The sequence below is a fragment of the Littorina saxatilis genome, linkage group LG9, assembly GCF_037325665.1.
Source record: "Littorina saxatilis isolate snail1 linkage group LG9, US_GU_Lsax_2.0, whole genome shotgun sequence".
NCBI lineage: Eukaryota > Metazoa > Mollusca > Gastropoda > Littorinimorpha > Littorinidae > Littorina > Littorina saxatilis.
In genome coordinates this window covers 14,004,836-14,032,330 of record NC_090253.1, presented here as the reverse complement: position 1 = coordinate 14,032,330, position 27,495 = coordinate 14,004,836, and the positions used below count along the sequence as shown (strand labels likewise).

At 44.8% G+C, this 27,495-nt stretch overlaps 1 protein-coding gene across 1 annotated transcript; it reads right to left on the bottom strand.

Annotated features, from left to right (window-relative positions):
* Nucleotides 1-3,582: 3,582 nt before the first annotated feature.
* LOC138975338 (cytochrome P450 1A1-like) lies at nt 3,583-11,792 on the bottom strand. Its single transcript, XM_070347999.1, has 6 exons — nt 11,147-11,792; nt 9,883-10,343; nt 8,821-9,048; nt 6,957-7,148; nt 5,697-5,796; nt 3,583-4,776 (listed from the first exon to the last, which is right to left on the bottom strand). Exons 1-6 carry the CDS (start codon nt 11,481-11,483, stop codon nt 4,544-4,546), a joined length of 1,551 nt encoding a protein of 516 aa, XP_070204100.1. The 5' UTR covers nt 11,484-11,792; the 3' UTR covers nt 3,583-4,543.
* Nucleotides 11,793-27,495: the final 15,703 nt, after the last annotated feature.

Genomic DNA, 27,495 nt, shown 5'->3' with positions numbered 1-27,495 from the left:
TGTGTGATGTGTGCGTCTGTGTGTGTAGGATGTGTGTGTGTGTGCGTGGGTGTAGGGTGTGTGTGAGTGTGGGTGCGTGTTTATGTGTATGTCTGCTTTCCGCAGACTGTTTGTGTGTTTGTGTGTGTGCGCGCGCGCGTGAGTGTGTGTGTGTGTGCGTGTGTGTGTGTGTGTGTGTGTGTGTGTGTGTGTGTGTGTGTGTGTGTGTGTGTATACTTCCCTTTTTATGAATGCAGTTTAATTTCAATCTTCATAAATATTTCTGAACACTTCATAACATGTGAAACCTATACTTCGTTTTTTTTAACCGTTTGCGTCGCACAGCGACAAGAAAATCGACAGCAAGTAATGTGCACCTCACGAGTTGGTTCAGCTGCACTATACCTTCACCGTGTTTCGTGGGTCGTGGACGACCCAGAGACTCACAAAATCGTCTTTTTCTCTGAAACTATTTGGAGTTTTTAATTGAGACTTCATGTAATCTCATCACCATACGACCTTCCTATTGCCCAAACTTTTGAAAGATTATCTTTGTAAACAAACAAATAAATGATGACGTAAATTGAACTACACAGTGCGAATGATGTGGGTCGTGGACGACCCATATGGAATTACGTGAGGAATGTTACGTTGTTTATCCTTATTCGGATGGCGTGGGTCGTGTACAACCCATTAGTTAATACTCTGCAAAGAAGCGGCAAAACGTTTATCCCTATTCGGATGGCAAGGGTGGATCCAGGATCTTAAGGAAGGGGGGCCCACCCAAACGTTTTTGCCCACCCAAACGTTTTTGCACAAACTTAAAGGCGCGAAGCGCATGAATTGAGGGCGTGAAGCGCCTGAACATGCTAGGGAGGTCCGGGGGCATGTCCCCTCGGAATTTGTTTTTCAAGGAAGCAAAATGCTGCAATCTAGGGCCACCTGAGCTCAGAAACTGTCATTTAATCATCTCTCTCTCTCTCTCTCTCTGTCTCTCTCTCTCTCTCTCTCTCTCTCTCTCTCTCTCTCTCTCTCTCTCTCTCTTTTTTTTTTCCCCCTGAAGGGGGGGCCCCCCCCCCCCCCTCCCCTAAATCCGCCACTGGGTGGCGTGGGTCGTATACGACCCACATCATCCGGACTGTGTAGTCCAAAGCGTGATCCAGTGAAGGTTAAGGTACAGTTCTCCAAATCAACATCAAATCAAATCAAACCAACATCAAATCAAATCAAACCAACATCAAATCAAATCAAATCAAATCTTTCTTTTCTTTATTTGGTGTTTAACGTCGTTTTCAACCACGAAGGTTATATCGCGACGGGGAAAGGGGGGAGATGGGATAGAGCCACTTGTTAATTGTTTCTCGTTCACAAAAGCACTGATCAAAAAATTGCTCCAGGGGCTTGCAACGCAGTACAATATATTACCTTACTGGGAGAATGCAAGTTTCCAGTGCAAAGGACTTAACATTTCTTACATACTGCTTGACTAAAATCTTTGCAAACATTGACTATATTCTTACAAGAAACACTCAAAAAGGGTAAAAGGAGAAACAGAATCCGTTAGTCGCCTCTTACGACATGCTGGGGAGCATCGGGTAAATTCATCCCCCAAACCCGCGGGGGGATCAAATCAAATCAAATCAACTTTATTATCTCACATGGAGAAATTGCAGTGGTGATGCATGTAACATACAGACAAACGAAAGACTACAACATTAATAGTATATTTAAATATATGTACTAATTAATAACATTGTTCTCAACTAAAACAACTCTCTCTACATACAAATCTTTCGCTGTGAAGATTTAAAACACATATGTAAAAGAGTCATACAAAATGCCGTTCAATTTTGTTTAAAAATCACAAACTACCACATCGGACATATCCGCTAAGATGTAAAAGATTCATATTCATTCACAGTCATTGCATCCCTCACAAACAACAACAGGAGAACTTCCTCCTCATATTATCCAAACCTAAAACAGCAGCATCGGAATCGCAGAAACATTACTGTTTGTTTAAGAGCGTAATGGAAAATGGAATAAAACTCTTACTAGCCCTGATACAGTAGTTTTATTTTTTGGCACACGGAACCGTCGACGCGATGGCAGTCGTTCCTAGTACTGGGCCAGTACATGTGCTTTGTCATAAATTGCAATTAGTCCAGCCTTTCGCACCACTCTTCTTTTGTACAGCTCAGTCAAACTCATCTGTCTCTCACCCACAATCTTGCTGCACATTCTCACACCCAGGGCCGGATCTGGGGGGGGGGGGGTTCCTGGGGTTCCGGACCGGACCCCCCCCCCCCCCTGGCCATCCAATGTACCTCTCAGAGAGAAAGAAAATGTGGACTTTGGACCCCTGCCTTCAGTTGGAACCCCCCCCCCCCCCTCAAACGAACTTGGTCCGGCCCTGCACACCCCTGTCCAGAACATTCCTGTCTACCCAAAAAATCAAAAATCTAGGAAATGAGCTTTGGGTTAACTCTTAAATCAAGGAGTTTACGTGCCATAAGATGCGGTTGGATTGTGTTAAATGCCGATGAAAACTCAACGAACACAATACGTACAAAAGATGCTGTTTTTTCCAGATGAGTATGGATGCGGTACAAGAAGGAGGAGTGTTGCGTCATTTGTAGGGGAAGGGCTCCTATGATACGGACCGGCTCCTAATATGGACCACCTCCTGTTCTGACAAACTAACGGCGCTAGAGCGCCCAAAATAATTCCATTGGCTGTCTTTCTTTATTTGGTGTTTAACGTCGTTTTCAACCACGAAGGTTATATCGCGACGGGGAAAGGGGGGAGATGGGATAGAGCCACTTGTCAATTGTTTCTTGTTCACAAAAGCACTAATCAAAAATTTGCTCCAGGGGCTTGCAACGTAGTACAATATATGACCTTACTGGGAGAATGCAAGTTTCCAGTACAAAGGACTTAACATTTCTTACATACTGCTTGACAAAAATCTTTACAAACATTGACTATATTCTATACAAGAAACACTCAACAAGGGTAAAAGGAGAAACAGAATCCGTTAGTCGCCTCTTACGACATGCTGGAGAGCATCGGGTAAATTCTTCCCCCTAACCAGCGGGGGGAGCCGTATTCACCCTCTCTGGACAACTTGCACATGTCAAAACAGTTGCACTACACATACACACGCACACACACACACATACACTATGACCATCTTCTCGATTCCCCGTCAATGTTAAAACATTTAGTCAAAACTTGACAAAATGTAAAAACAGTATTCTCATTCACCTCACAATCCACACTGTCTTCACGTTCCTTTTCCCTTAATTCTGATATTACATCACAAAGCTCTTCTTTCAAAACGCCCCTCTCAAAGCGGAAATGGGGGTATGTATTGAATGCTTTCTGTGCAGTGCGAGTTGTTCGTGAATAAATTTAATGAAATATATCAAATGCTTCTTGTGTCCGTTATGAAAGATATTCATGAAAAAATTGACGGGTGGACACGCACACACAAACACACACACACACACACACACAAATACGCACACACACCCTCCCCCCCACACACACACACACATCACACAGGCAGTATTCACGACCGTTCGTTTTGATACTGTTTTAATGTATAACATCTTGTTAATCACACCACAAAAGAAAAAGAATTAAAAAAGAAATTTAAACAAACATTCCTGAAAAAAATACACATTTTGAAATGGATCCGGCGTTTTTAGTATGATTGTTCTAAAGTTGATATATATATATACGGTTGCTATAGTGATGTTCGTAAGCTTAGCTTTCCTGTTCGCCTGAAACAAGCGAGGAAATCATAGAGAAAACAAGTCGCGTGAAGTGATATAAAAACAGTTAGTCAATCTGTCGGCATCAAACTAAAGATCAACACCAAAAAACAGTCTTCGCCGAGACTATAATTATTTAAAATAATCTCGACTAACCACACCCGAAGACCGAGACGGTCATTCTTGTCTCCGCGAAGCGTGCGAACGTAGTACTAACTTAACCTATTTTCGGTAATTCTGAGCACATTTTTAGAGTAAACATGACATATCTATATTGTTTTGAATTCAGGTGAAAATTAGTAATACAATGCAATCATTTGTGAACATTTGATTTTAATGAGAACTTTAATGAGCAAACTTATTAAATAATTTTTATGCTACCGAGCTCAAATTCAATCCCATAGTCCGAAGCTGAAATTCAATCCCATAGTCCGGCCTTTGTCGAAGATTGCATGACTAAAATTTCACTCAATATGATTAAAAAAATGAGGGCGTGACAGTGCTGCCTCAACTTTCACAAAAAGCCGGATATGACGTCATCAAAAACATTTATCGAAAATATTAGAAAAAAATCTAAGGATATTATACCAGGAACTCTCATGTAAAGTTTAATGAAGATCGGTCCAGTAGTTTTCTCAGAATCGCTTTACACACACACACACACACACACACACACACACACACACACACACACATAAAAACATACACCACGACCCTCGTTTTGATTCCCCGTCAATGTTAAAACATTCAGTCAAAACTTGACTAAATGTAAAAAAAAAATCGCCTTATTGGTTGCGTGGTGTGACAGCGATGGAGTAGGGCAAGGGCGGGTTCATGAAGTAGCTGACGAGGCGGGTGGTGACCCGATACTCCTGCCCGGGGGCTAGCGACACGGAGAGCGTCTTCAGCAGACAGGCCAGGATCAGCACCAGCTCATGCTTCACCACCGACTCTCCGACACACGACCTCCGCCCCGTGGAGAACGGCATCCAGCTCTCCGGTCTGGCGCTCAGCTGGCCTGCACACCAAGACAACAAAGCTAAATATTAGCATAAGCTTGTTGTGTGGTCTAAAAATGTTGTGTTGTGTTACATATCAACCTTTATCCTACATACGAGAGAGAGACATCCGTGAGATAATAATCGTTCAAATCACACGTGTGTATATCATGTAAATGAGGTCATGTCAAGCAAGTCTGGCAGGGACCTGTTTTTCCACTGCTTATGATGCCAAAGTCACCGAGACAAACGTCATTATAGAAACAAAAATTGCGCTCGCTAATTACCCTCGATGAATCTTTAGAACTTACACGTCACGCCACACTTTCAGAGTGACGTTTCTTTGCTTTGACGTAATAAATTGCACGAGGCTTTAGAAGAGATCGAGGTTCCAAAACAAGCGTCTTCAATTTAGCTGCCTCCACTGCAGGACATTTTCAGTAAAATACACGTAAGTACAGTATGTAGGATAAACAGAATACTACATGGCTTGCTGTGTCGTACCAGATTTACACTCGTTGCTTTTTCAAATAGTGAACAGCTCGCTTTCGCTCGCAGTTCAATATTAAAAAAAAAACTCGTGTAAATCTGGTACGATACAGCAAGCCATATAGTATTTTCTATATCTTTCCTGGGTAAAATCATATGATGAGTTGCGATTAGATCTGACTCTCCGATACGAGACCTTCGCCCCGTGGAGAACGGCATCCAGTTCCCCTGTCAGGCATTCAGCTGGCCTGGACCAAGAGATCAAATTATCAGTTGAGATGAAATTGGGTGAGACGTGATGAGATCTGACTGCTTGAGATAAGATTGGACTCTTTGATACAAGACCTGTGTCCCGTAGAGAAAGGCATGCATAGAGTAAGATGAACGTGCGTTCAATGTCTGGCAGTGGCAAGGTTGTGAGTCGCAAACGTATGACCTTGCATTTGCTTACCTTCAACGTCCAGGAAGCGTTCTGGTTTGAACTCCTCGGGTTGCTCCCACTTGTCTGGGTCATGCATGGCTGCCCAAAGGTTGACCAGCACCAACGTGTCCTGTGGCATGAAAGGGCAGTGCATTTATAACAAAACATGTCACTAGCTGGTCACTGTGGCAGTGTATTAACAAAACATGTCACTAGCTGGTCACTGTGGCAGTGTATTAACAAAACATGTCACTAGCTGGTCACTGTGGCAGTGTATTAACAAAACATGTCACTAGCTGACTACTGTGGCATAAAGTGGCAGTGTATTAACAAAACATGTCACCAGCTGACCACTGTGGCATGAAGTGGCAGTGTATTAACAAAACATGTCACTAGCTGGTCACTGTGGCATGAAGTGGCAATGTATTAACAAAACATGTCACTAGCTGGTCACTGTGGCATGAAGTGGCAGTGTATTAACAAAACATGTCACTAGCTGGTCACTGTGGCATGAAGTGGCAGTGTATTAACAAAACATGTCACTAGCTGGTCACTGTGGCATGAAGTGGCAGTGTATTAACAAAACATGTCACTAGCTGGTCACTGTGGCATGAAGTGGCAGTGTATTAACAAAACAAGTCACTAGCTGACCACTGTGGCATGAAGTGGCAGTGTATTAACAAAACAAGTCACTAGCTGACCACTGTGGCATGAAGTGGCAGTGTATTAACAAAACAAGTCACTAGCTGACCACTGTGGCATGAAGTGGCAGTGTATTAACAAAACAAGTCACTAGCTGACCACTGTGGCATGAAGTGGCAGTGTATTAACAAAACAAGTCACTAGCTGACCACTGGGGCTACTTAGGACATTTAATATGAATGTCATCGTTCTGTGGCAGGGTGTGGCAGTGTATTAACAAAAGATGTCACTAATTGGTCACTTCTGCCGCTTAGGATATTTAATCTGAATTTCCTCATCCTGTTACAGAAAGCGTTCGACATAAGCAAATATACATTGTGATTACATAGGGTTTGATTTCAGAATGAATCGGATTCTCTGATTGGTAAGATTTCCCCAATGTATTATTCATTTTCTTTTATCAAGCTTCATTGAACACCACCCATTGCATTTCAATATAAACCGATTGATTCTCTGATTGTTTAGATCACACACACACACACACACACACACACACACACACACACACACACACACACACACACACACACACACACACACACACACACACCCTCTCCGCCCACACCCCACACATACACACGAACTCACCTTGGGAACATCGTAGCCGCCGACCGTGGTGTCGCACATAGTTTTGTGAGGTAGGGAGGTGGGGGCGACAGGGGACAGTCGCATCACCTCATACAGCGTCGCTTCACAGTAGGGCAGGTTAGGCTTGTCAGCCAGCTGGGGCAGGCGTGGTCCAGTGGCCGCGTCGATCTCGGCCTGCATGCGGGTTTGAACCTGTCAGACAGCATTTTGATGGATCTAAGGGAGCCATGACTGTCGCTAAATCCAAACATCGGTGGATCTTGTTTGGTCTTTCGAAACATGGGGCTGTAACTTCTATCAAAAGTTGGATCTAAAAAAAACACTTGGAGATATTGACTCTTGAATATTTCAGCACTTGAAAAAATGTAATATTGCATCAAACGAACCTTACATCTTCTGACTCTTCGATCTATTGACTCGTGAGTGTGTCTCGCCTTGGATCTACTATGTTGACGCCTGGGTCTATGGAGCTGATTTCAACCCGTGCATGAGGGTGAAAATGTTTTTTGTAGCTGGTGAGCTTCATTTGACTCAATTTTGCCATTCCCCGAACGTACGTTTAACCGGATTTATTTGTGAAATTGCCGGTGAATAGGAGATACAGTATGGTAGATTATTTGCTTTGATTATCATAGCGGTGGTTTTTCTTCCTTCTTTCTACCCTTCGTTTCTTTTTTCTTCTGCTCCTTCCTTCCTTCCCCCTCCCCCCCTCTCCTACTTCCATTCCTACCTTCCCTCCATCCTCCCTCCCTACCTTCCTCTCTTCAATCCATCCATCTAGCCATCCTTCCCTACACCTTCCTCCCTCCCTCCATCCTCCCTTACCTACTCTTTCCATTTCTTCCTTCCTTCCTTCCATCTATCAATCAATCCATCCATCTTTCCTTCCTCCTTTCCTTAAGTTTTCTCGCTACTCTTTCAATTTCTTCCTCTCCTCCATCCATCCATCCATCCCCCTCCATCCATCAATACCTCCATTAATCCATCCTTCATTCCACCCTCCATTCTTCCATCCATCCACCCACAAATCCATCCATCCATCCCCCTCACTCCATCAATCCATCCATCCTTCATGCCACCCTCCATTCTTCCATCCATCCACCCACCAATCCATCCATCCATCCCCCTCACTCCATCAATCCATCCATCCTTCATTCCACCCTCCATTCTTCCATCCATCCACCCACCAATCCATCCATCCATCCCCCTCACTCCATCAATCCATCCATCCTTCATTCCACCCTCCATTCTTCCATCCATCCACCCACCAATCCATCCATCCATCCCCCTCACTCCATCAATCCATCCATCCTTCATTCCACCCTCCATTCTTCCATCCATCCACCCTCCAATCCATCCATCCATCCCCCTCACTCCATCAATCCATCCATCCTTCATTCCACCCTCCATTCTTCCATCCATCCACCCACCAATCCATCCATCCATCCCCCTCACTCCATCAATCCATCCATCCTTCATTCCACCCTCCATTCTTCCATCCATCCACCCTCCAATCCATCCATCCATCCCCCTCACTCCATCAATCCATCCATCCTTCATTCCACCCTCCATTCTTCCATCCATCCACCCACCAATCCATCCATCCATCCACCCTCCAATCCATCCATCCTTCATTCCACCCTCCATTCTTCCATCCATCCACCCACCAATCCATCCATCCATCCATCCAATCCATCCATCCATCCCCCTCACTCCATCAATCCATCCATCCTTCATTCCACCCTCCATTCTTCCATCCATCCACCCACCAATCCATCCATCCATCCACCCTCCAATCCATCCATCCTTCATTCCACCCTCCATTCTTCCTCCCTTCCTTCCTTTCTCCCTCCTTTCTATCCACCTTTGGATGTCCAGCCAGAAAAAGCAGCGCCCAATGCAGCGTCATTCTGGTAGTGTCGATTCCTGCAAAGAAAATATCCGTGATGGTACGCACGACGTGGGTGTCGGAAAACTCCTCCATCGTCTCAGTGACATTCGCGCTTGCAGCCTCGATCTGAGCCAGTATGATGCTGTCTGTCAGATCCCGTATGTTGTCTGGGCAAACTGACTTCCGGTGTTCCTCGATGTTCTTGTGAACGTGTAAAAAACAATGTGTAAAACAAAAGCAGTAGTAAAGGTCAGTTGTCGTCATCGTCGTGGTCATGATCATCTTCATTGTCGTCATCATAATCATCATCTTCTTTTAAGTGTCGTCGTCGTCGTCGTCGTCATCATAATCATAATCGTCATCTCCTCCTCCTCCTCATCATCACAATCAACAACAACAACATTATCACCATCACCACCGCCACTACAAACACCATCACCACCACCACTGAAAAAACAAACTTTGTGAATGTAGTTTACGAACTGACCACAACACCCAGCAATACCAGCACCATCACAACCACAACCACAACCACAACCACGGGGAGATAGCTCAGTCGATAACGGTGCTGGCTTTGAAACAAGATGTCGCTATCGGTGAGGGTTCGACCCACACATTCAGCAAGGGATTTATTTTCCAGAGTCAACATCATGCAGACTCTCCTCGGTGTCCCTTGTACACGCATGCGCACGATAAAGATCCAAATGTCACAGCAAAATCTCAGGACCAGGAAAACACGAATACACACAGGGAATGCAGTGGGGAAAAAAGGGTAGCGCGATTCCGTGGCTGCATGTACGCTATCCTCAGGGGTAGCAGCCCGAATTTCTTTGGGGAATTCCCTAAGGAGAGGAACGAGAGACTTGGCCCAGGCCGCCAACGACCCTCCAAGACAAGCTGCACGGTCCCGTGAAGGCTCTATAAAAGACCACCAGCTTCCTATCCAGAGCTGAACTCCAAGTGTAAAGACGATCGACAAGAAGAAAGAATGAACGATATACCAAAAGACAACAACACACGACCCACACATCTAACCTTGCGAACGTAGTCGCTGAACCGTTTGCTGGCCTTCATTGCCCGACGGAAGCGCGGCGTGGGGCAGAACCTCAGCAGCGGGATGACGTCTTCAAGGAAACGCTCCTCAGTCTCATCGGAGAACTGGTCGAAGACGTCCATCATTCGCTCCGGGGGCGGACAGTCAAAGGGTTTGATCTGCCCGAAGAGGATGCTGTCCAGGATCATGAACATGAGGACGGAGATGTACCCCTTGGGATCGAACGCTCCGGGCTCTGACAGCATCTTGTCCGCTGTGACAGCCACGACCTCGTGCACCGCATTCTCCATCTGAGCGCCGCGCAAGTAGTGCCTGATGGCTTGCAGGGCCAGCTTGCGTCGGAGTTTCCAGCCAGGTCCGTAGTCTGCGAAGGCAACGTTTTTGAAACCCTCTGATATCTCGTGCAGGCTGTACTGGTAAGGTCTTCCTGCGAATTCGGCGCCTGCGGAGCGCAACAAAATGGCAAATATTACCACAATTGGGACAAGAAAGCATGGCAAATTATTAACAGCTCTCGTGTTTTCAGTGTAGCGATAATGTCGGATATTTTGACGAAAACAAGTGTAGGCCTAATACACCCCACCGACACAGTTAGTCATCAAATGGTCGACATTCTTAACCACGCTTACGCAAGCCATGAAGACCAACACCTATTTATACGAAATCTGTCATTCATGTTTCACGAGCAAGACATTATAAACACTGAGATAAGCTGCAGGAGCTTGCAGAACGTAGTCCGGGCCAGTCATTGGAGCACCGTGGGCAATGGTTTATGGTAAAAGAAAATTGAGACAAACTAGCTTACCAAATTAGATAAACTGTGACGAATGCGATATTAAATAAAAGAGGGCACAGAATCAAAATTCCTGTTACTTTGGCAATTAGCTTAACATTAGTAAACGAATAAAATGAGTGCCGGTGTCACGAACTGAAACCTCTGCTGAACAATCCTTCTCATTGCGGTCAATGCGCATGCGCCAATCTTGGACTTAAAAAATGCGACCCTTTGACCAAACGAACCATGGTTTAGGGTTAGGTTTAGGTTTAGGATTAGGGTTAGGATTAGGGTAAGGGTTAGGGTTAGGTTGTTCACGACCTGATTAATCTCCCCATGTTAGCGCATGCGCATTGACCGCATTGAGAAGGATTGTTCAGGCAGAGTTTTCAGTTCGTGACACCGGCTGCCGTACACGAAACAGTCAGCGGCCACCACCACCACCACCACCACCATCATCTCCAGCTCACCTTTCTGGAGCAAGGCCTCCGTGATGACCTCAACACTGTTGAGCGTGACGCACCTGACGGTGCCCAGGTGCACGGTGATGACAGGCCCGTACCTCTCCACGGCCAGACGACGGAGCTTGACGTAGAAGGCCTCCTGGTCGTCCCTGGTCAGCGACAGGTTGCCCACCAGCGGCCAGGCCCAGGGCCCAGGGGGCAGGCGGTACCGTTTCCTGGTCAGGACGTAAGCCAGGAACCCCACAAGGGCTCCCACCAGCAAGGCGTGGGTTTGGGAAGAACCCGGTAATCGGTTGCTCACGCCTTTGGCGAACGTCAAAACGCCGTGAGATGGTGATAGCATGTTTCGGTTTCAGTCGGCCCGGTCTGGTTGTGTTCCTGAGTAAAGAAGGTGTCGTTCGTCTGAGTGTGCTTTCACTCTCTTGTCCTTTTCCAAACGGTTGAAAATATGTTTGTTTGTCTTATTGTGGTGGAAGTAACGGAGCGTCCATTTGGCTGTGTTCCACAGTAAAGCAGGGGTCGTCGCCTGATTTTTTTTCTCTCTCTCTCTCTCTCCTCTTGTCCTTTTTCTTCTCAAGAGTACCAAACCGTTTAAAATATGTTCGTTTATTTTATTGTGGTAGTAGTAACGAAGCGTCCATTTGGCCGTGTTCTATCCTAAGCGGATTATGACATTATTCAGCTATTTTGCAGAAAAACAGAAATGCTGCAGAAAAAACTTTTTATCTGCACCATTTCTGAATAATGTCATCATCCGCCGAAGCATCGTTGACGTTTTCCTGCAGCATTTCTGTTTTTCTGCAGACAACTGAATAAAGTCATAATCCGCTAAGGATAGTAGGCCTAATATAATGCTGCGTCGCTCAAAAGAAATAACGGTTTTGGGCGTGACGAAAAAAAGAACAGGGCCAGAGTGCAATGTTGATTATGATTAGTTCTTCCAAACCCATATCAAAAATGTGACACTAAGGTAGATCTACAGCCTGTCCTCACAAACTGATCCAGATTTTATTTTTCCCGCGATATCGACGTTGCAGTTTCTGAGCAAACGATCTAGATTTCTTTGAAAGTTGGTATTCAAATGCTTTTTTACCATTTCCTTTCAAGGCACAGCTCAAAAAATGGTTGCGAACAAATCCACGGCAATTCAAAGAAAGAATAACCTTAACAAGCTTATCAACACGAATGCGATTTGCGATTTGACTTGAATGCTTCAAAATCTCCCTACCTCCAAAGCAGACGACTCGCAGACATCTTTGTTTTCTTTCAAGGGAGGAATCTTTTTCAGAAATTCTTGCAAGACTCAAACATCCTTCTGCACGCTTCCTTTTCTGTTCATATTCTGCTGCTTTACCGCAATGTTTTGAGATGCTTTTCTCAAGACGTTAGGTCTGTCCACAGGCGGAAGGTATCGTTCACTGGACCACTACTTCCATAGAAAGACTATGGAAGTAGTGGTCCAGTGAACGATACCTTCCGCCTGTGGTCTGTCAAAACGCACGCAGAACATAGTGATGGAAACTCGCACTGGTTGGAATAAGCTTACCAAAACGATCAGGAATGATGAAAGCTGAACTGACGTCATATTCGAAATATTCAAGCTCGCGAGTTGAAGAATGGAACATTTCGCGTACCAATTCAGTCTCGCCGTCAAGAAAATATGTCTGCTACGAAAGAGTGCGTTGACAAATGGACTGCAAAACATATAAACACTCATCATGTCAAAATACAGGTCCATCAGTAAGTATAAGATTTCAAGGCGCATTTATCTATTTTGCAAGTGATTCATTTCAATGAAAGTAATCTGTCTGCTTCTCAACCGAACAGCCGATCTATTTTTCCTCGACGTTACCACAGAGACTTACTCTCAGATTGATGCACACTGCTGCAGACCTTCACCTTGGCTGAAGGTCACACACCTGACTTCCAAGGACAGCTGGGGATCACCTTCACCGCCCGAATCAAACCAGCTACAAGACGGTGATACTTGGATTTTTTATTTTTGAGTCACTTGAGAAAAAGTGACTCTATGTAATCGGTCAGTGTTAGTCTGTCCGGCCGTAGACACCACCTTAACGTTGGACTTTTCTCGGAAACTATCAAAGCGATCGGGCTCATATTTTGTTTAGTCGTGACCTCCAATGACCTCTACACTTTAACGATGGTTTCGTTGACCTTTGACCTTTTTCAAGGTCACAGGTCAGCGTCAAAGAAAAAATTAGACATTTTATATCTTTGACAAAGTTCATCGGATGTGATTGAAACTTTGTAGGATTATTCTTTACATCAAAGTATTTACATCTGTAGCCTTTTACGAACGTTATCAGAAAAACAAGGGAGATAACTAGCCTTTTCTGTTCGGCAACACACAACTTAACGTTGGGCTTTTCTCGGAAACTATAAAAGTGACCGGGCTCAAATTTTATGTGAACGTGACTCATTGTGTTGTGAATAGCAATTTCTTCCTGTCCATCTGATGCCTCATATAATATTCAGAACTGCGAAAGTGACTCGATCGAGCGTTTGCTCTTTTTGTTTTTTATTTGTTTGGTCTCCAAAGGATTTCTATAGATTTTACAGACTTCATGGTTATACAGTATTGCATTAGTTGTAGAGCAACAGAAAACGTTGGTGATTTTCAAAAGCCCAAAAACTTGCACAAGCTGAGAGTGAATGTCTTATCACAGCTGCACCGTCACCTTCTATTTTAATCATGCCCATTCAAGATAATTCTCTGTTATGACGCATTAAGTTAGCTTTTACATCCATGATGTGTGATCATAAAGTGATACATGTATTGTATGTCTTCGGTGACATCACAAATCTTGTTATCAAACGTTCCTATTGCTTTGTCATAACCCAACACTAACAGAAACTGAAACTGTGAATTCACTTCTAAAGCAACGTATCCTTTGGCTTGAAATGCTGGTCGGTCCAAGGGCTGTGAGTATTTCATTGAGGCGCAAACAGATTTCATTTTCTGAACAATTTCAGTTTTTCACCCGGACAAAGCCTAACTTTGTGCATTGTACTTACGTGTAAGTTGTGGTGTTTGAAAATGTCAGTCTTTGTCTGCGTACTCGAGTGCATGCGTAACAGTGTATGGACGAACAAGGGAGAAAGAGTATTTGCATGGTTGTTTATCTGTGTGTCAGATTCTCTTTCCATTTCGGTCTGCCTATTATGTGTCTCGTCCTTTCTCTGGAGAGCCACAGCGTGATCGCGAATGTGTGTGTGGAGTATGCACGTATGGGAGTATGTGTGTGATTGTGTGTGTGTGGTGTGTGTGTGTGTGTGTGTGTGTGTATTAAAAAGATTTTAAAATGATTGCATCGTGTTCTTCATTAAATTCTGAATCTAAACATATATAAATATGTTTTGCTTACTCTAAAAATGTGATCACGATTAACGAAAATAGCTTAATAGGTACTACGATTAAAATGTTAGTAATCGATCCAAAAATGAGTTCATCTTATTATTTATCATTTCCTGATTCCAAAAACATATATAAATATGTTATTTTGGATTTAAAACAAGCTCAGAAAGCAAAAACGTATACAGATAAGCGCGCATTCCTGCTTAGGGGAACGGCTACTGCGCTATACTGGCTTGTCAATTTCACTGCTTAATCCACGTGAAAAGTGTGAGCGATTTCCTTGCGCAGGGATTGACGACGCTGAAAAGCCTTGGTGAAAAAATGCAATGCGTTCAGTGAGTTCGACAGATTGACTAAATGTAGTATGTTTGCCTTACGCGACTTGTTTTATTTATTTTGTATGCCTGCTTTTTTCCGTCGCATCTCAAACCTCAATGCTGCAAGAAAATTGTCAAGTTACATCGTTCTATACGTTTTGCTTATTGCAGCCAGTATGTCTGTATGAAGGTTAAAGAGTGCGACTAGAAATATATATAAAGTGTTCATGGAGGAATCTAAACAAAAGAAGACCCCGTTTTGCCTGAGGACAAGTCAACTAACGGGAATGTAAGACAATCGGTAATTATCCTGGTAAAAACTTCTTCTTTTTATTATTCTTTGTTCATGGGCTGAAACTCTAACGCTCACTCATGCCTTTTGCACGAGTTGGTTAGTACGTTTATGATCGTTTTTACCCCCCCCCCCCCCCCCACAGGTGAGGGCCCCAAAGGGTTTAAAATCGTGATCGTGATTGGCGTTTTTTGACCTTTCCGTGACCGTGATTGCCGAAATTTCCATTTCTGTGATCGTGATGGGACTTTGCCCGTGATGACAAAAAAATCAAGTCTCGTGATCGTGATCGTCATTTGTTTTCGTGATCGTGATGGGCATTATTGCAAAGCATTTTATTTTCAACGTACATTTTTCACAGCTGTATCACTCTATGATCCTCTATTCGTCAAGGTGTTTGTGATCGTGAAAACAAAAATCAAGGTAACTGTGATCGTGAAAGCTAAAATTTCCCTTCCCGTGATCGTGATGATACCCCCCCTTTGGGGCCCTCACAGGTGAGAACCAAATCGCGCACTCAGCGAGTCTACGGACAAAGGTGACATCGCCAGTAGCGGCATCAACGTCACTTTTTTAAGTTTATTCGTGTGACTTGTGTTTAATTAAATGCACCGCAATGGAAATGATACCAAACAATGAATGTTTATTGCTATCGGGTCTATGGGAACAGCTGAAATAAAAAATAAAAATAAAACACGATCTTACTCTATCAAAATACGCTTTGTAGAAATCCTTGCACAAATTAAGATTGACAGAAAAGACACTGGTTTGGTTAACAAAGACATTGTAGAAAAACGCATTCACTTTCTCAGGATCTAGAACTTAAAGAAACACCGCGAACATTGCAGAATTGTGTTCTATCTGGACGAGATGTGGGTAGATAACATGTGTGTTCGTACCCTGGAACATGTCTATTGTTCTCAGGACAACATCCCGTACCATTGTTCTCGTTATCATTAACATTTCAAATCAATTCAATTCAATTCAATAACACTTTTTTTGTCTGAATGCAACAAACATACATTTTTCTTTTGGCTCGTGATAACATCACATAAAAACACACACATTTCCGACGTAAGTGACATGCAGTAACAGTGACGACAGCAGTTTCTGAACTTGACCCACGCCTCGTCTGATGACTTATTTAAACAGAAGAAAGACATGTGAGCTGTTGATTAAGCTGTTCTGGTTGATTTACTCCATGAAGATCGATGACATAAATATGATATCTTATTTTCTTTTCAGTTCGTATATTGTTAAAGTGATGACGTTTTAGAACCTTCCTTTTTACAATAATGGACCTGATTGTAAATAGTTTTTAGCATGGAAGTTACCATGTGAACTGCAAACAAACTTGCATCGGTCTAGAATGGCATTAAAAATGCTTAAGAGACGATAGACAATAATAATCAACTAACCAACCAACCAAAAGGTTCAGAACTGTGCTGCTAGGAGTTGTGCTTCGTAAGCGCAAAACACATCGCGCCGGCCACACCTCTCCTCAAAAAGCTCCATTGGCTTCCCGTTGATGCCAGGGTGGAGTACAATATTGCATGTCTCTCTTTTAGGCACTTTGAGAACACCCTTCCCCCATACCTATCATCAGTACTGAGCATCGGGATCAGCTCGTTACTCCCCCGTATCGCTACTCTCCCGGCTCGATACTCCCCCGGCTCGTTACTCCCCCGTATCGCTACTCCCCCGGCTCGTTACTCCCCCGTACACAGAAAATGACTGGATAACCCTGTGATAGTAAGTTGGCATGAAATATTGTTCCCCCCCCCCCCCCCCCCCCCCTGTCCAGCTGTTTTGTTTGTTTCTTTGTTTGTTTATCCAGACAATTTCTCCGGAAAAACAATATTTCATGCTAACTTACTATCACAGGGTTATCCAGTCATTTTCTGTGTACGGGGGAGTAACGAGCCGGGGGAGTAGCGATACGGGGGAGTAACGAGCCGGGGGAATAACGAGCCGGGGGAGTAGCGATACGGGGGAGTAACGAGCTGAGCATCTCGTTACTCCCCCGTATCTCGACTTCTGCTTAAAATATATACTTTTTTTTTCAAAGATGTACTGTACACGAATGTACAGGCAGATCTGACAGTTGTAAGTTCTTTAAACATGCTCTCTCTCTCTCTTGAAAATTCAATTAAGTATTAACTGCATTACTTAAGTGTAATAAAAAAAGGCACGGGAGAGTAACGAGCCGGGGGAGTAGCGATACGGGGGAGTAACGAGCCGGAGGAGTAACGATACGGGGGAGTAACGAGATGCTCCCCTGAGCATCTACGAGCCCTCTCGCTCTCTCAGGTCCAGCTCTGAAAAGCTCCTCAGAGTACCAAAATTTAAACTGGAAACGTACGGAAAGAAATCCTTTAAGTATCAGGCCCCTTCTGTTTGGAATTCACTGCCCGCTGACCTTCGCTGTTGCTCTTCCCTATCTCGGTTCAAATCAAAACTAAAAACACACCTTTTCCGCAAACATTTACCGTAAAATGCATTTTCAAGCCTTGTCCGTTCCTGCATGATGGTCACTTTTGTCCCATGTACTGTACATAGTTTTTCACGTACGTGTTTTGCGCGCGCGTGAGTGCGTATGTTTGTGATAATGTATTATTGTGCAATTTGCTTTATGTAGTGCGTGTGTGTGCCCATGCGTGTGTTTGTGATAATGTTTGTTTTTTAGAGCAATGTGTTATTCATTGATATGTGTGTGATTGAACGTTAAATAATGTTTTGTTGTAGTATTTTGATTGGATACATGCGCTATATAAATATGATGCATTATTATTATTATTATTATTATATCAGTAGTGAAAGCATATCCGACAAAGTTATATGGTTCAAGAATGTAGAAACAGATCCACGGAATGCAGGAGCCACTTTCTGCACGAAATGCAGGAGCCACTTTCTGCACGAAATGCAGGAGCCACTTTCTGCACGAAATGCAGGAGCCACTTTCTGCACGACATTCACACGAACACAATGATAGAAGTCCGCATGTAGCCACCAGTGTGGTCACACATGATTCCACGTGCTTACTCGGTGACCCAGTAACTCATGGGGCCTCGACAAGGGGCACTCTTACACTGTGTTTAAGTACAATGTAGTTTCAATGAACACCTAATTAATTCGCCTTTTCAAACACATGTTTTGGTAAAAACAAAATCATAATGGTCCCGGTGCTGTGCACCATTGTACGGGAACAAAATTAACACTGATTGAAAAATGCCTGGCATAAATGGCCAAAATGAAGTACCAAGGTACCCAAAGTGATATATAGCAACTTGCTCTCAGTCAATGAAATACATCTACGGTAAAAGAAGCCCCACCCCTTACCCAGTAAACGTCCTTATTTTTATGACACGTCAAATCACACTATGCGTGATCACAATATATTATCAATACACGAGGGCTTATAGGGGCCCCTGGACTCTTGGGACCCTCTAAAACTCCGCTGAGGGGGTCCATGGAAAGTGGGGATCAGGGACCCTCTAGGAGGGGCGTCCGTGGGGAGCCCTGTAACAGGAAAAAAATCATTAGATTCAACCATATTTTCCATTCGCAACGAGTGTCATAATGTTTACCTTTCTTTGTACCTTTAACTTCAAAATGGGGTTAGGGTTACGTTTTGTAAACTTGTGCAATAATTTCACGAGCGTTTTTTATTCTTTTTTTAATATCTGATTGTGTAGACCCAAGTATGCATTATGTTAACTTTTGGGAAAATCTAATGGTTCTAGTAGCAAATATATTCAGTTGAAGTGAGCAGCTGGTCTAATTTTAGCACGTAAAACGTCATGTACATTATTCATTAACGAATATTAGCCATTTCACAAAGAATGGTAACACTTATTTATTTAAAAAAAACATTATTTGTATGTGCACAAAGTCGGTATTTACGCCACTTACAAAAACAAGTAGTTGTGATTCTAATTTATCGGTTAGATACCATATCCAATAGCCTACCCTGATTTACCCAAAAACGTGAAATTCACGAGGCTGTATCTTAAAAACGCTACGATCCATTACTCTGATTTTAACACATTTGTTTTGTCAGACTTTAAACATACATCAGGCAAAACATTAGCGATTTTTAATGGTTGTTTAATCGGTGTCGGAGGTCTTTAAAGTGCTGTCAATGCTTCCTGCACAGATAATGGATACTGTAAGACACAACTGTTTTCTGCTTTCTCTCTCTCTCTCACACACACACACACACACACACACACACACACACACACACACTAGCACAAACACACACACACACACACACACACACACACACACACACACACACACACACACACACACACACGGATCTACTAAGCTTCTGTTTATTTTGCATAAGGATGTGTTAGTTCTTTCAATGCCATTTGATCTGTGATCAATAAGCATCAGATGTGAACACTAAACACGCTCTATCAAATACCGCTAAAACTGTTAGTTAATCTCAAAAAAAGTTACCTGCTTAAAAATTGTCATAAACAACCGAACTCATAAATACGTAGATAGTTAAAAACACTCAGTGAGAATGTCAATGGAGAGTTAAATTATAGTCAAAGGGTTTAAGCTCAGCAATACGCTGGTGAGTATTCAAAAACATCAACTTTCCCCAACAGGTTTGTAACCTTACAATTCTATATGGGATGTTTTCAAAACATGTCGCTAAATCGAGTTATATTTTTGCGAAAAACCAACTTTCAAAAAAATTTATTTTGACGTTTTGACTGTTAAGTGTTATCTGTATTTATTTAGTGATACCAAATCGAAATTTTCCACTTAATGAACATGGTTTAGAAAGATATGTTAAAACAAGAAGAGCAAACGCTCGATCGAGTCACTTTCGCAGTTCTGAATATTATATGAGGCATCAGATGGACAGGAAGAAATTGCTATTCACAACACAATACAGATGTAAATAATTTGATGTAAAGAATAATCCTATAAAGTTTGAATCAAATCCGATGAATAGTTTCAGAGATATGATATTTCAATTTTTTTCCTTCAAGACATACCTGTGACCTTGAAAAAGGTCAAAGGTCACCAAAGCAGACGTCAAAGTGTAGAGGTCACTGGGAGTCACGTTCACATAAAATTTGAGCCCGGTCACTTTTATAGTTTCCGAGAAAAGCCCAACGTTAAGTTGTGTGTTGCCGAACAGAAAAGGCTAGTGATCTCCCTTGTTTTTCTGATAACGTTCGTAAAAGGCTACAGATGTAAATACTTTGATGTAAAGAATAATCCTACAAAGTTTCAATCACATCCGATGAACTTTGTCAAAGATATAAAATGTCTAATTTTTCCTTTGACGCTGACCTGTGACCTTGAAAAAGGTCAAAGGTCAACGAAACCATCGTTAAAGTGTAGAGGTCATTGGAGGTCACGACTAAACAAAATATGAGCCCGATCGCTTTGATAGTTTCCGAGAAAAGTCCAACGTTAAGGTGGTGTCTACGGACGGCCGGCCGGCCGGACGGCCGGCCGGACGGACGGCCGGCCGGCCGGCCGGCCGGACAGACTAACACTGACCGATTACATAGAGTCACTTTTTCTCAAGTGACTCAATTACGAGAGATACTGTTGCAGCGTCACGGATAACTTCCATGAGGCGCAGTAGTCTGCCTCTTTCTTGGACTGATAATCACATACATGTACTTCATTTTTGTTTTAGACTATCTTGTTTTTGATAGCTGTGAGAGAGATCGCGTAACTAAACTACATTTCATATATTGTATAAGTTAAGATTTTGTTTAAACAATGTTTGACTCAGTCTTTCCTCCAGTAGACGAGTGTATTTTATTACAATACATGAAGTAAATGCCCCTTTCTCAATGAACTAACTGTTACCAAATGTTGCCTTTTCTGGTCAAATTACACCCTATGCACAGAAAAAGATCTTTCTTTCTTTCTTTATTTGGTGTTTAACGTCGTTTTCAACCACGAAAGTTATATCGCGACGGGGAAAGGGGGGGGAGATGGGATAGAGCCACTTGTTAATTGTTTCTTGTTCACAAAAGCACTATTAAAAAAATTGGTCCAGGGGCTTGCAACGTAGTACAATATATTACCTTACTGGGAGAATGCAAGTTTCCAGTACAAAGGACTTAACATTTCTTACATACTGCTTGACTAAAATCTTTACAAACATTGACTATATTCTATACAAGAAACACTTAACAAGGGTAAAAGGAGAAACAGAATCCGTTAGTCGCCTCTTACGACATGCTGGGGAGCATCGGGTAAATTCTTCCCCCTAACCCGCGGGGGGTACAGAAAAAGATTAGGGACAGCTTTGGCGACATTTTTTGAAAACGTTCCATTGTCACGATCGGGTGACAGAGACCAAGAAAGCGTCACTCAGTGGAGTGCCTGTTCTGGGTCAATGTATGATAGAAAGCGCCTGTGCGTGATATTGGACACAGCAGAGTTTTTGCTGACAGTGCTCCCGAGCACGGATGTTTTGAAACGCACGAGCTTCACAGTGCAGGTTTCTGCTGTCATAGGGCTGACGGTTTTTTTCGCTGACAGCGCGCACGGGATTTTCAGGGATTGAGTTTCTCGTGTCTTTTTCCTGCTTGGGGAGGCAAAACTGTGTATAGCTGGACTGGTTTGGTGACAAGGTCAGTCACGTGTATTTGGCTAGGTGGTCTGTCAGAGACTCAAGGACGACACACTTGACACCCAGCGGCAGAAGGGGAAGGACCTAACACACAGTTACTAGAGTATGATGGTTTTTCACCGAGTATCATATTCGGCACTCTAGGGGAACTTCCACAAGTTATTCCTTTCCTCTGCCACGTATTTTGCTGAGGACAAGTCGTCACATTTCCTTCGTCGGCGATGGCTTTCGCATAAGGATTCGACAAGGGGTTCTGGACGTTTTGGGTCACTGTTGACGAACAGAGACTGTTCCAGGGAGGAGGCGGACTTTGCTTCCATTGAGAGTTACAATCATAGGCTTTTGAGGTAATAAATCATTATTTAACGCTGTTGATGAGTCTGTGTTGTGGAATGAAATACTCTCTGTTGTTCTTTCCAGGTTAGCGCATAATTTACTCTCTGTGACGCTAAAATACTAATCTGTATATGGTTTTTGCAGATAGGGAGAGAAGGACGGAAAATGGCTGTTTTGTTGTTGTAAAAAGTCAGTTTTGTGCAGACCCACGTGCTCGATGAGATATTTAAAGATGACATGTTTTAAGGTGGTGGGTGAGGGGTAGCTGACATGTTTAGTGCACCGATGCTTTCTGTTTGCAGCCTTCCTTCGTTCGTTCGATTCGTTTCGTTTCGCTTCGTTCGCCTCGCTTCGTTACGTTCCTGTAACATCTGCACGGCTGACTCTGGCGGGAACTGTTGAGGCTACGCTAACCAGGAGACCGGCTAACCAGGAGACCGGCTAACCAGCGGACCGGCTAACCGGCAGCGGACCGGCTAACCAGCGAACCGACTAACCAGCATACCGGCTAAGCAGCAGCAGCAGAGATAAAGCTAAGTGCACCATGTCGTACGCACCCCGTTGACCACCGTTGTCTTTTCGTATCTATGATTTCATTGGAGTAGTGACAACGTGGGGTGTGTGACACCTGCACGAACTAGGGCTTTTCGGACAGAACATTCTCATTTAACTATATTTACACGGGTTCAGCGTGTTCCTATAATTTTCTACATACTACTGGCATTTTGTCAGTGAACACTGGTTTTTTACGTGTTGAGAACGTAAAAGGAACATATTTTGAGTGAAGGCTCGAGGGAGGTGGAGAGTTTATACATAAACAGGCGTCTGAAACTTATACTTTTGTTGACTCTATTTAATTGTATGACTGCGAGAGTGGATCGTGGTGTGGTTAGTTAATTAGTAGTAATTAACCGGTTCATAATCACCTTGAGTGATATATTGAAACGTGACACATGGGGGCCAAGCCGGGATTTACTCAGTTAATTTCTGACTGATAAAGACCCACCAATTAAGGATAACTAAGAGCAGATAATCTCGTCAGTGCTCGACTTATTTTCTGCTTGGTGCTACCCTTTTTTGTATAGTTTTGATCATATACCACACCTTAAGCGATTCACATCTTGCAGGAAATGTAAATTGTAATTTGTGAGTTATTGTATGCGCTAACTGTGATTACTTCCCTTTCCTTTGTTTGTGAATCTTTGTTGTTGTACGTTCAGAGTTTTCCGTTGCAGAGAGCTGAGCGGGGTTAACGGATTTGTTGTTCGTTTTACTCAGTTTTCTCTACATTGTTGTTTCGCATTCTGTAACAGGTTACATTTCTACCGTCTTGTTTTACACTTGGATTTTTCTCCATATTTTGACTTTGTTGGAATTTTGGGGGGGAAGGGTCCGAGGACTTCTGTCCTAACCAAGGCTGTGGGAGACACTCTGTTTCACCGCAAAAAGCAGCCGATAAAGTAGGCCACGGCTGTGGGAAACACTTTGTTTCACCGCAAAAAGCAGCCATAAAGTAGGCTACGCGATTTGTTCTACACCGTTTGGATTTTTCTTCTGCATTTTCTGGTTGCTGGATTTTTGTATCCACCGCTTTCATCACCGCGTGTTCTAGCTATAGCTGCGTTAGACTTATTTTGGTAATAAAGCTTTGCTAAAACTAACCATGGCTACAGGGGGATCTCCTACGAGGAGAATAACTTTCGAGACTCCTGGGAGCGAGCAACCGACTGAGCGAGACGCACGCGTTAGAGCCCGAAGCGTTCTAAAACGCTTAGAAGTAGAACGGAAGGAAGAATTTGAGCGACTGACAAGAAAAGAAGAACGTGACCGACAGGACAAGAAGGACGAACTTGACAGACAAGAAAGGGAACGACAGGCAGAACGACAGGCTGAACGAGACAGACAGGAAAGGAAAGAAGAACGTGACAGACAGGAAAAGAAAGACGAACTTGACAGACAAGAAAGGGAACGACAGGCAGAACGAGACAGACAGGAAAGGAAAGACGAACTTGACAGACAAGAAAGAGAACGAGACAGACAAGAAAAGAAAGACGAGCTTGAGAGACAGGAACGACAGGCCGAGCGTGACAGACAGGAACGGAAAGAGAAAGAGCAGGCGGATCGCGATCTCCAGCTAGAGCTAGCTAGGCTACAGGCCGAGAAGGGTACGCTTACTCAGGCTAGCGCGCCGACGTTTGTTGCCGACCGTACGAGACTGCCGACGTTCGACGATGACAAGGACGAGCTCGACGATTTTTTACGCCGGTTTGAGCGCATTGCATCTGACCAGAAGTGGGAAGAGGCCACGTGGGCTAGCCGCCTTAGCACCTGCTTAAAAGGACGCGCATTACAGCTCTACAATGCTTTGGATGACGACGAGGCGAGAGACTATCAGGCACTTAAGAAGGCGTTACTCCAGCGCTTTAACCTGACTGCTGAAGCCTACAGACGACGTCTGCGTAACAGCAAGAGACTGAGCGGCGAGCTGAGTCATCAGTTTGTGGCACGCCTTAATCTCTACCTGCGGCGCTGGGTGGAGATGGCCGAAAAGGACTGGACCGTCAACGACCTTGCCGACCTCATAGTCATGGAACAACTGATGTCCAGCCTGCGACCTGAGGTGGTGACCTTCGTGCAGGAGCACCAGCCCAAGACTACTCAGGAGGCAGCCGACTGGATCAGAGTGCACGAGGACGCCCAGGCGATCTCCGGCAAATCTTCAGGCTCACGGCCAGGAAAAACGGGAAATTCGGGTTCTTCAGGACCCAAGGACGGGAAGGACGATCAGGGACACAAGGGATCGAGTTCCAGAACTGACATCCAGTGTTACTACTGCAACAAGCGGGGCCACGTGAAGAAGGACTGCCACAAGAGACAGGCTGACCAGAAGGGCGTTCACTTCGTTGGCAGTGAGGAGTTCAGGGACGTCACGAGCTCATGCACCATCCCACAACTCTGCGTTCCGTGCTCCAGGAAACATTTCCAGCCCCACTGCAACGTCTACGTTAACGGAGTGAAGGGCGAAGGTCTGCGGGACACAGGGGCAGACATGATAGTGGTTCGGGCGAGTCTAGTTCCAGCTATGGCCTACACAGGAGACAGCATCAGGGTGAGAATGGCCGAGGCATCTCACGCTTACGACTTGAACACGGCAGTGATCAAGGTCGTAACCCCGTTGTTCACGGGGACCATTGTGGCCGTCGTCATGGACGATCCTCCATGCGACCTGCTCATTGGAAACCGGGTCCAGTTTGTGGACGGCGTCACCAGGGAGGTTCCCGTTTATCGGGCTCCCGACGTCATTTCAGTGCTCACGCGGGCACAGGCGGAGCGAGAGGACAAACCTCTCAAACCCCTACCTGCTGCACGAGCTGCCCTGGGGAACGTGACCCCCGCGCTTCTCGCGAAGGCTCAGGATTCTGACCCGACCTTAGCTACTCCTCGGGAGCATGCGAAGTCGGGGAAGGTGAAGCTGAGCGGGAAGCATGGGAGGTCAAGGTTCCTCAGGGACAAGAAGTTGCTCTACCGTGAGTTCAGCAACCAAGAAGGTACATTCAAACAGGTTGTCGTGCCTCGCGAGTTTCGCGAGGGTGTCATGGCAACGGCACACGACTCGATTCTGGGAGGTCATCTTGGTACCAAGAAGACCACGGATCGTGTCTGGCGCCACTTTTACTGGCCAGGCATCTGCACGGATGTCCGACGTTTCTGTGCGTCCTGCGATAAGTGCCAGAAGGTGGTTGCCAAAGGAAGGGTGAGGAAGGTCCCCTTAGAGAAGATGCCGCTCATCGACGAACCCTTTCGTCGGGTGGCAGTGGACATCATCGGGCCCATCTTGCCTGCGTCTGAGGACGGAAACAGATACATTTTGACCATGGTGGACTACGCTACTCGATACCCAGAGGCGATCCCTCTGAAATCGATTGAAGCCACGCGAGTAGCTGAGGCTCTGGTTACTATGTGGTCCCGGCTGGGAATTCCATCAGAGGTACTCACCGACAGAGGCACGCAGTTCACGGGAGGAGTGATGGCGGAGGCAGCACGACTGCTATCACTGGAGCAGCACTTCACCACTCCTTACCATGCTCAGTGCAACGGACTGGTGGAAAGGTTCAATGGCACCTTGAAGACCATGCTGAGGAAACTAGCTCAGGAGAAACCACGCACGTGGGACAGGTACATCCCAGCATTGCTTTTTGCATACCGCGAGGTTCCTCAGGAGAGCTTGGGTTTTTCCCCATTTGAGTTGTTGTACGGCAGACAGGTACGCGGTCCCATGGCTATCCTGCGTCAAGCTTGGACGGACGAAGAAGCTGACGAGGAGGTGCAGACGACAGCGACCTACATCGTAGAACTCAGGAACAGGATTGAAGAGACCTGCAAAATTGGCTCAAGAGAACCTGGGAAGAGCAGCACAGCGTTACGCGCGAGGATTCGACCGCAAGGCACGGCCGCGCAGCTTCAAGATTGGAGAACGGGTGTTGCTACTTCTACCTGTCAAACACAACAAGCTACAACTGCAGTGGCAAGGACCTTTTGAGGTGACAGCGAGGGTGGGCCAGAACGACTACAGGATCATGATGCACGGGAAAGCACGCCTGTACCACGCCAACCTGCTGCGCGCCTACATAGAGAGGACAGCCTACGGGGAGAAGAACAAAGACCAGAAGAACAAAGACAAGAAGACAGAGAAGGTTGCAGTTATCAGGGGTGAAACGAGGGGTTGCTCGTTCTTGAGGACGACCTTTCTGTCTGGAGACGGACCATCAACCTCTGCAATATCTTCAGGTTGCAAGGTTGGCAAACGCCAGACTTATGCGCTGGGCGTTGATTCTCCAACCGTACCAATTCACGGTACGCGTCATTCCGGGCGCCAACAATGTTGGAGCTGACTTTCTCTCTCGGGCTGTAGAGGAGAACATGACTGTGAGCGAAACCGAGGTTTCGTCTTGAAGAGGGGAGGTGTGTCACGATCGGGTGACAGAGACCAAGAAAGCGTCACTCAGTGGAGTGCCTGTTCTGGGTCAATGTATGATAGAAAGCGCCTGTGCGTGATATTGGACACAGCAGAGTTTTTGCTGACAGTGCTCCCGAGCACGGATGTTTTGAAACGCACGAGCTTCACAGTGCAGGTTTCTGCTGTCATAGGGCTGACGGTTTTTTTCGCTGACAGCGCGCACGGGATTTTCAGGGATTGAGTTTCTCGTGTCTTTTTCCTGCTTGGGGAGGCAAAACTGTGTATAGCTGGACTGGTTTGGTGACAAGGTCAGTCACGTGTATTTGGCTAGGTGGTCTGTCAGAGACTCAAGGACGACACACTTGACACCCAGCGGCAGAAGGGGAAGGACCTAACACACAGTTACTAGAGTATGATGGTTTTTCACCGAGTATCATATTCGGCACTCTAGGGGA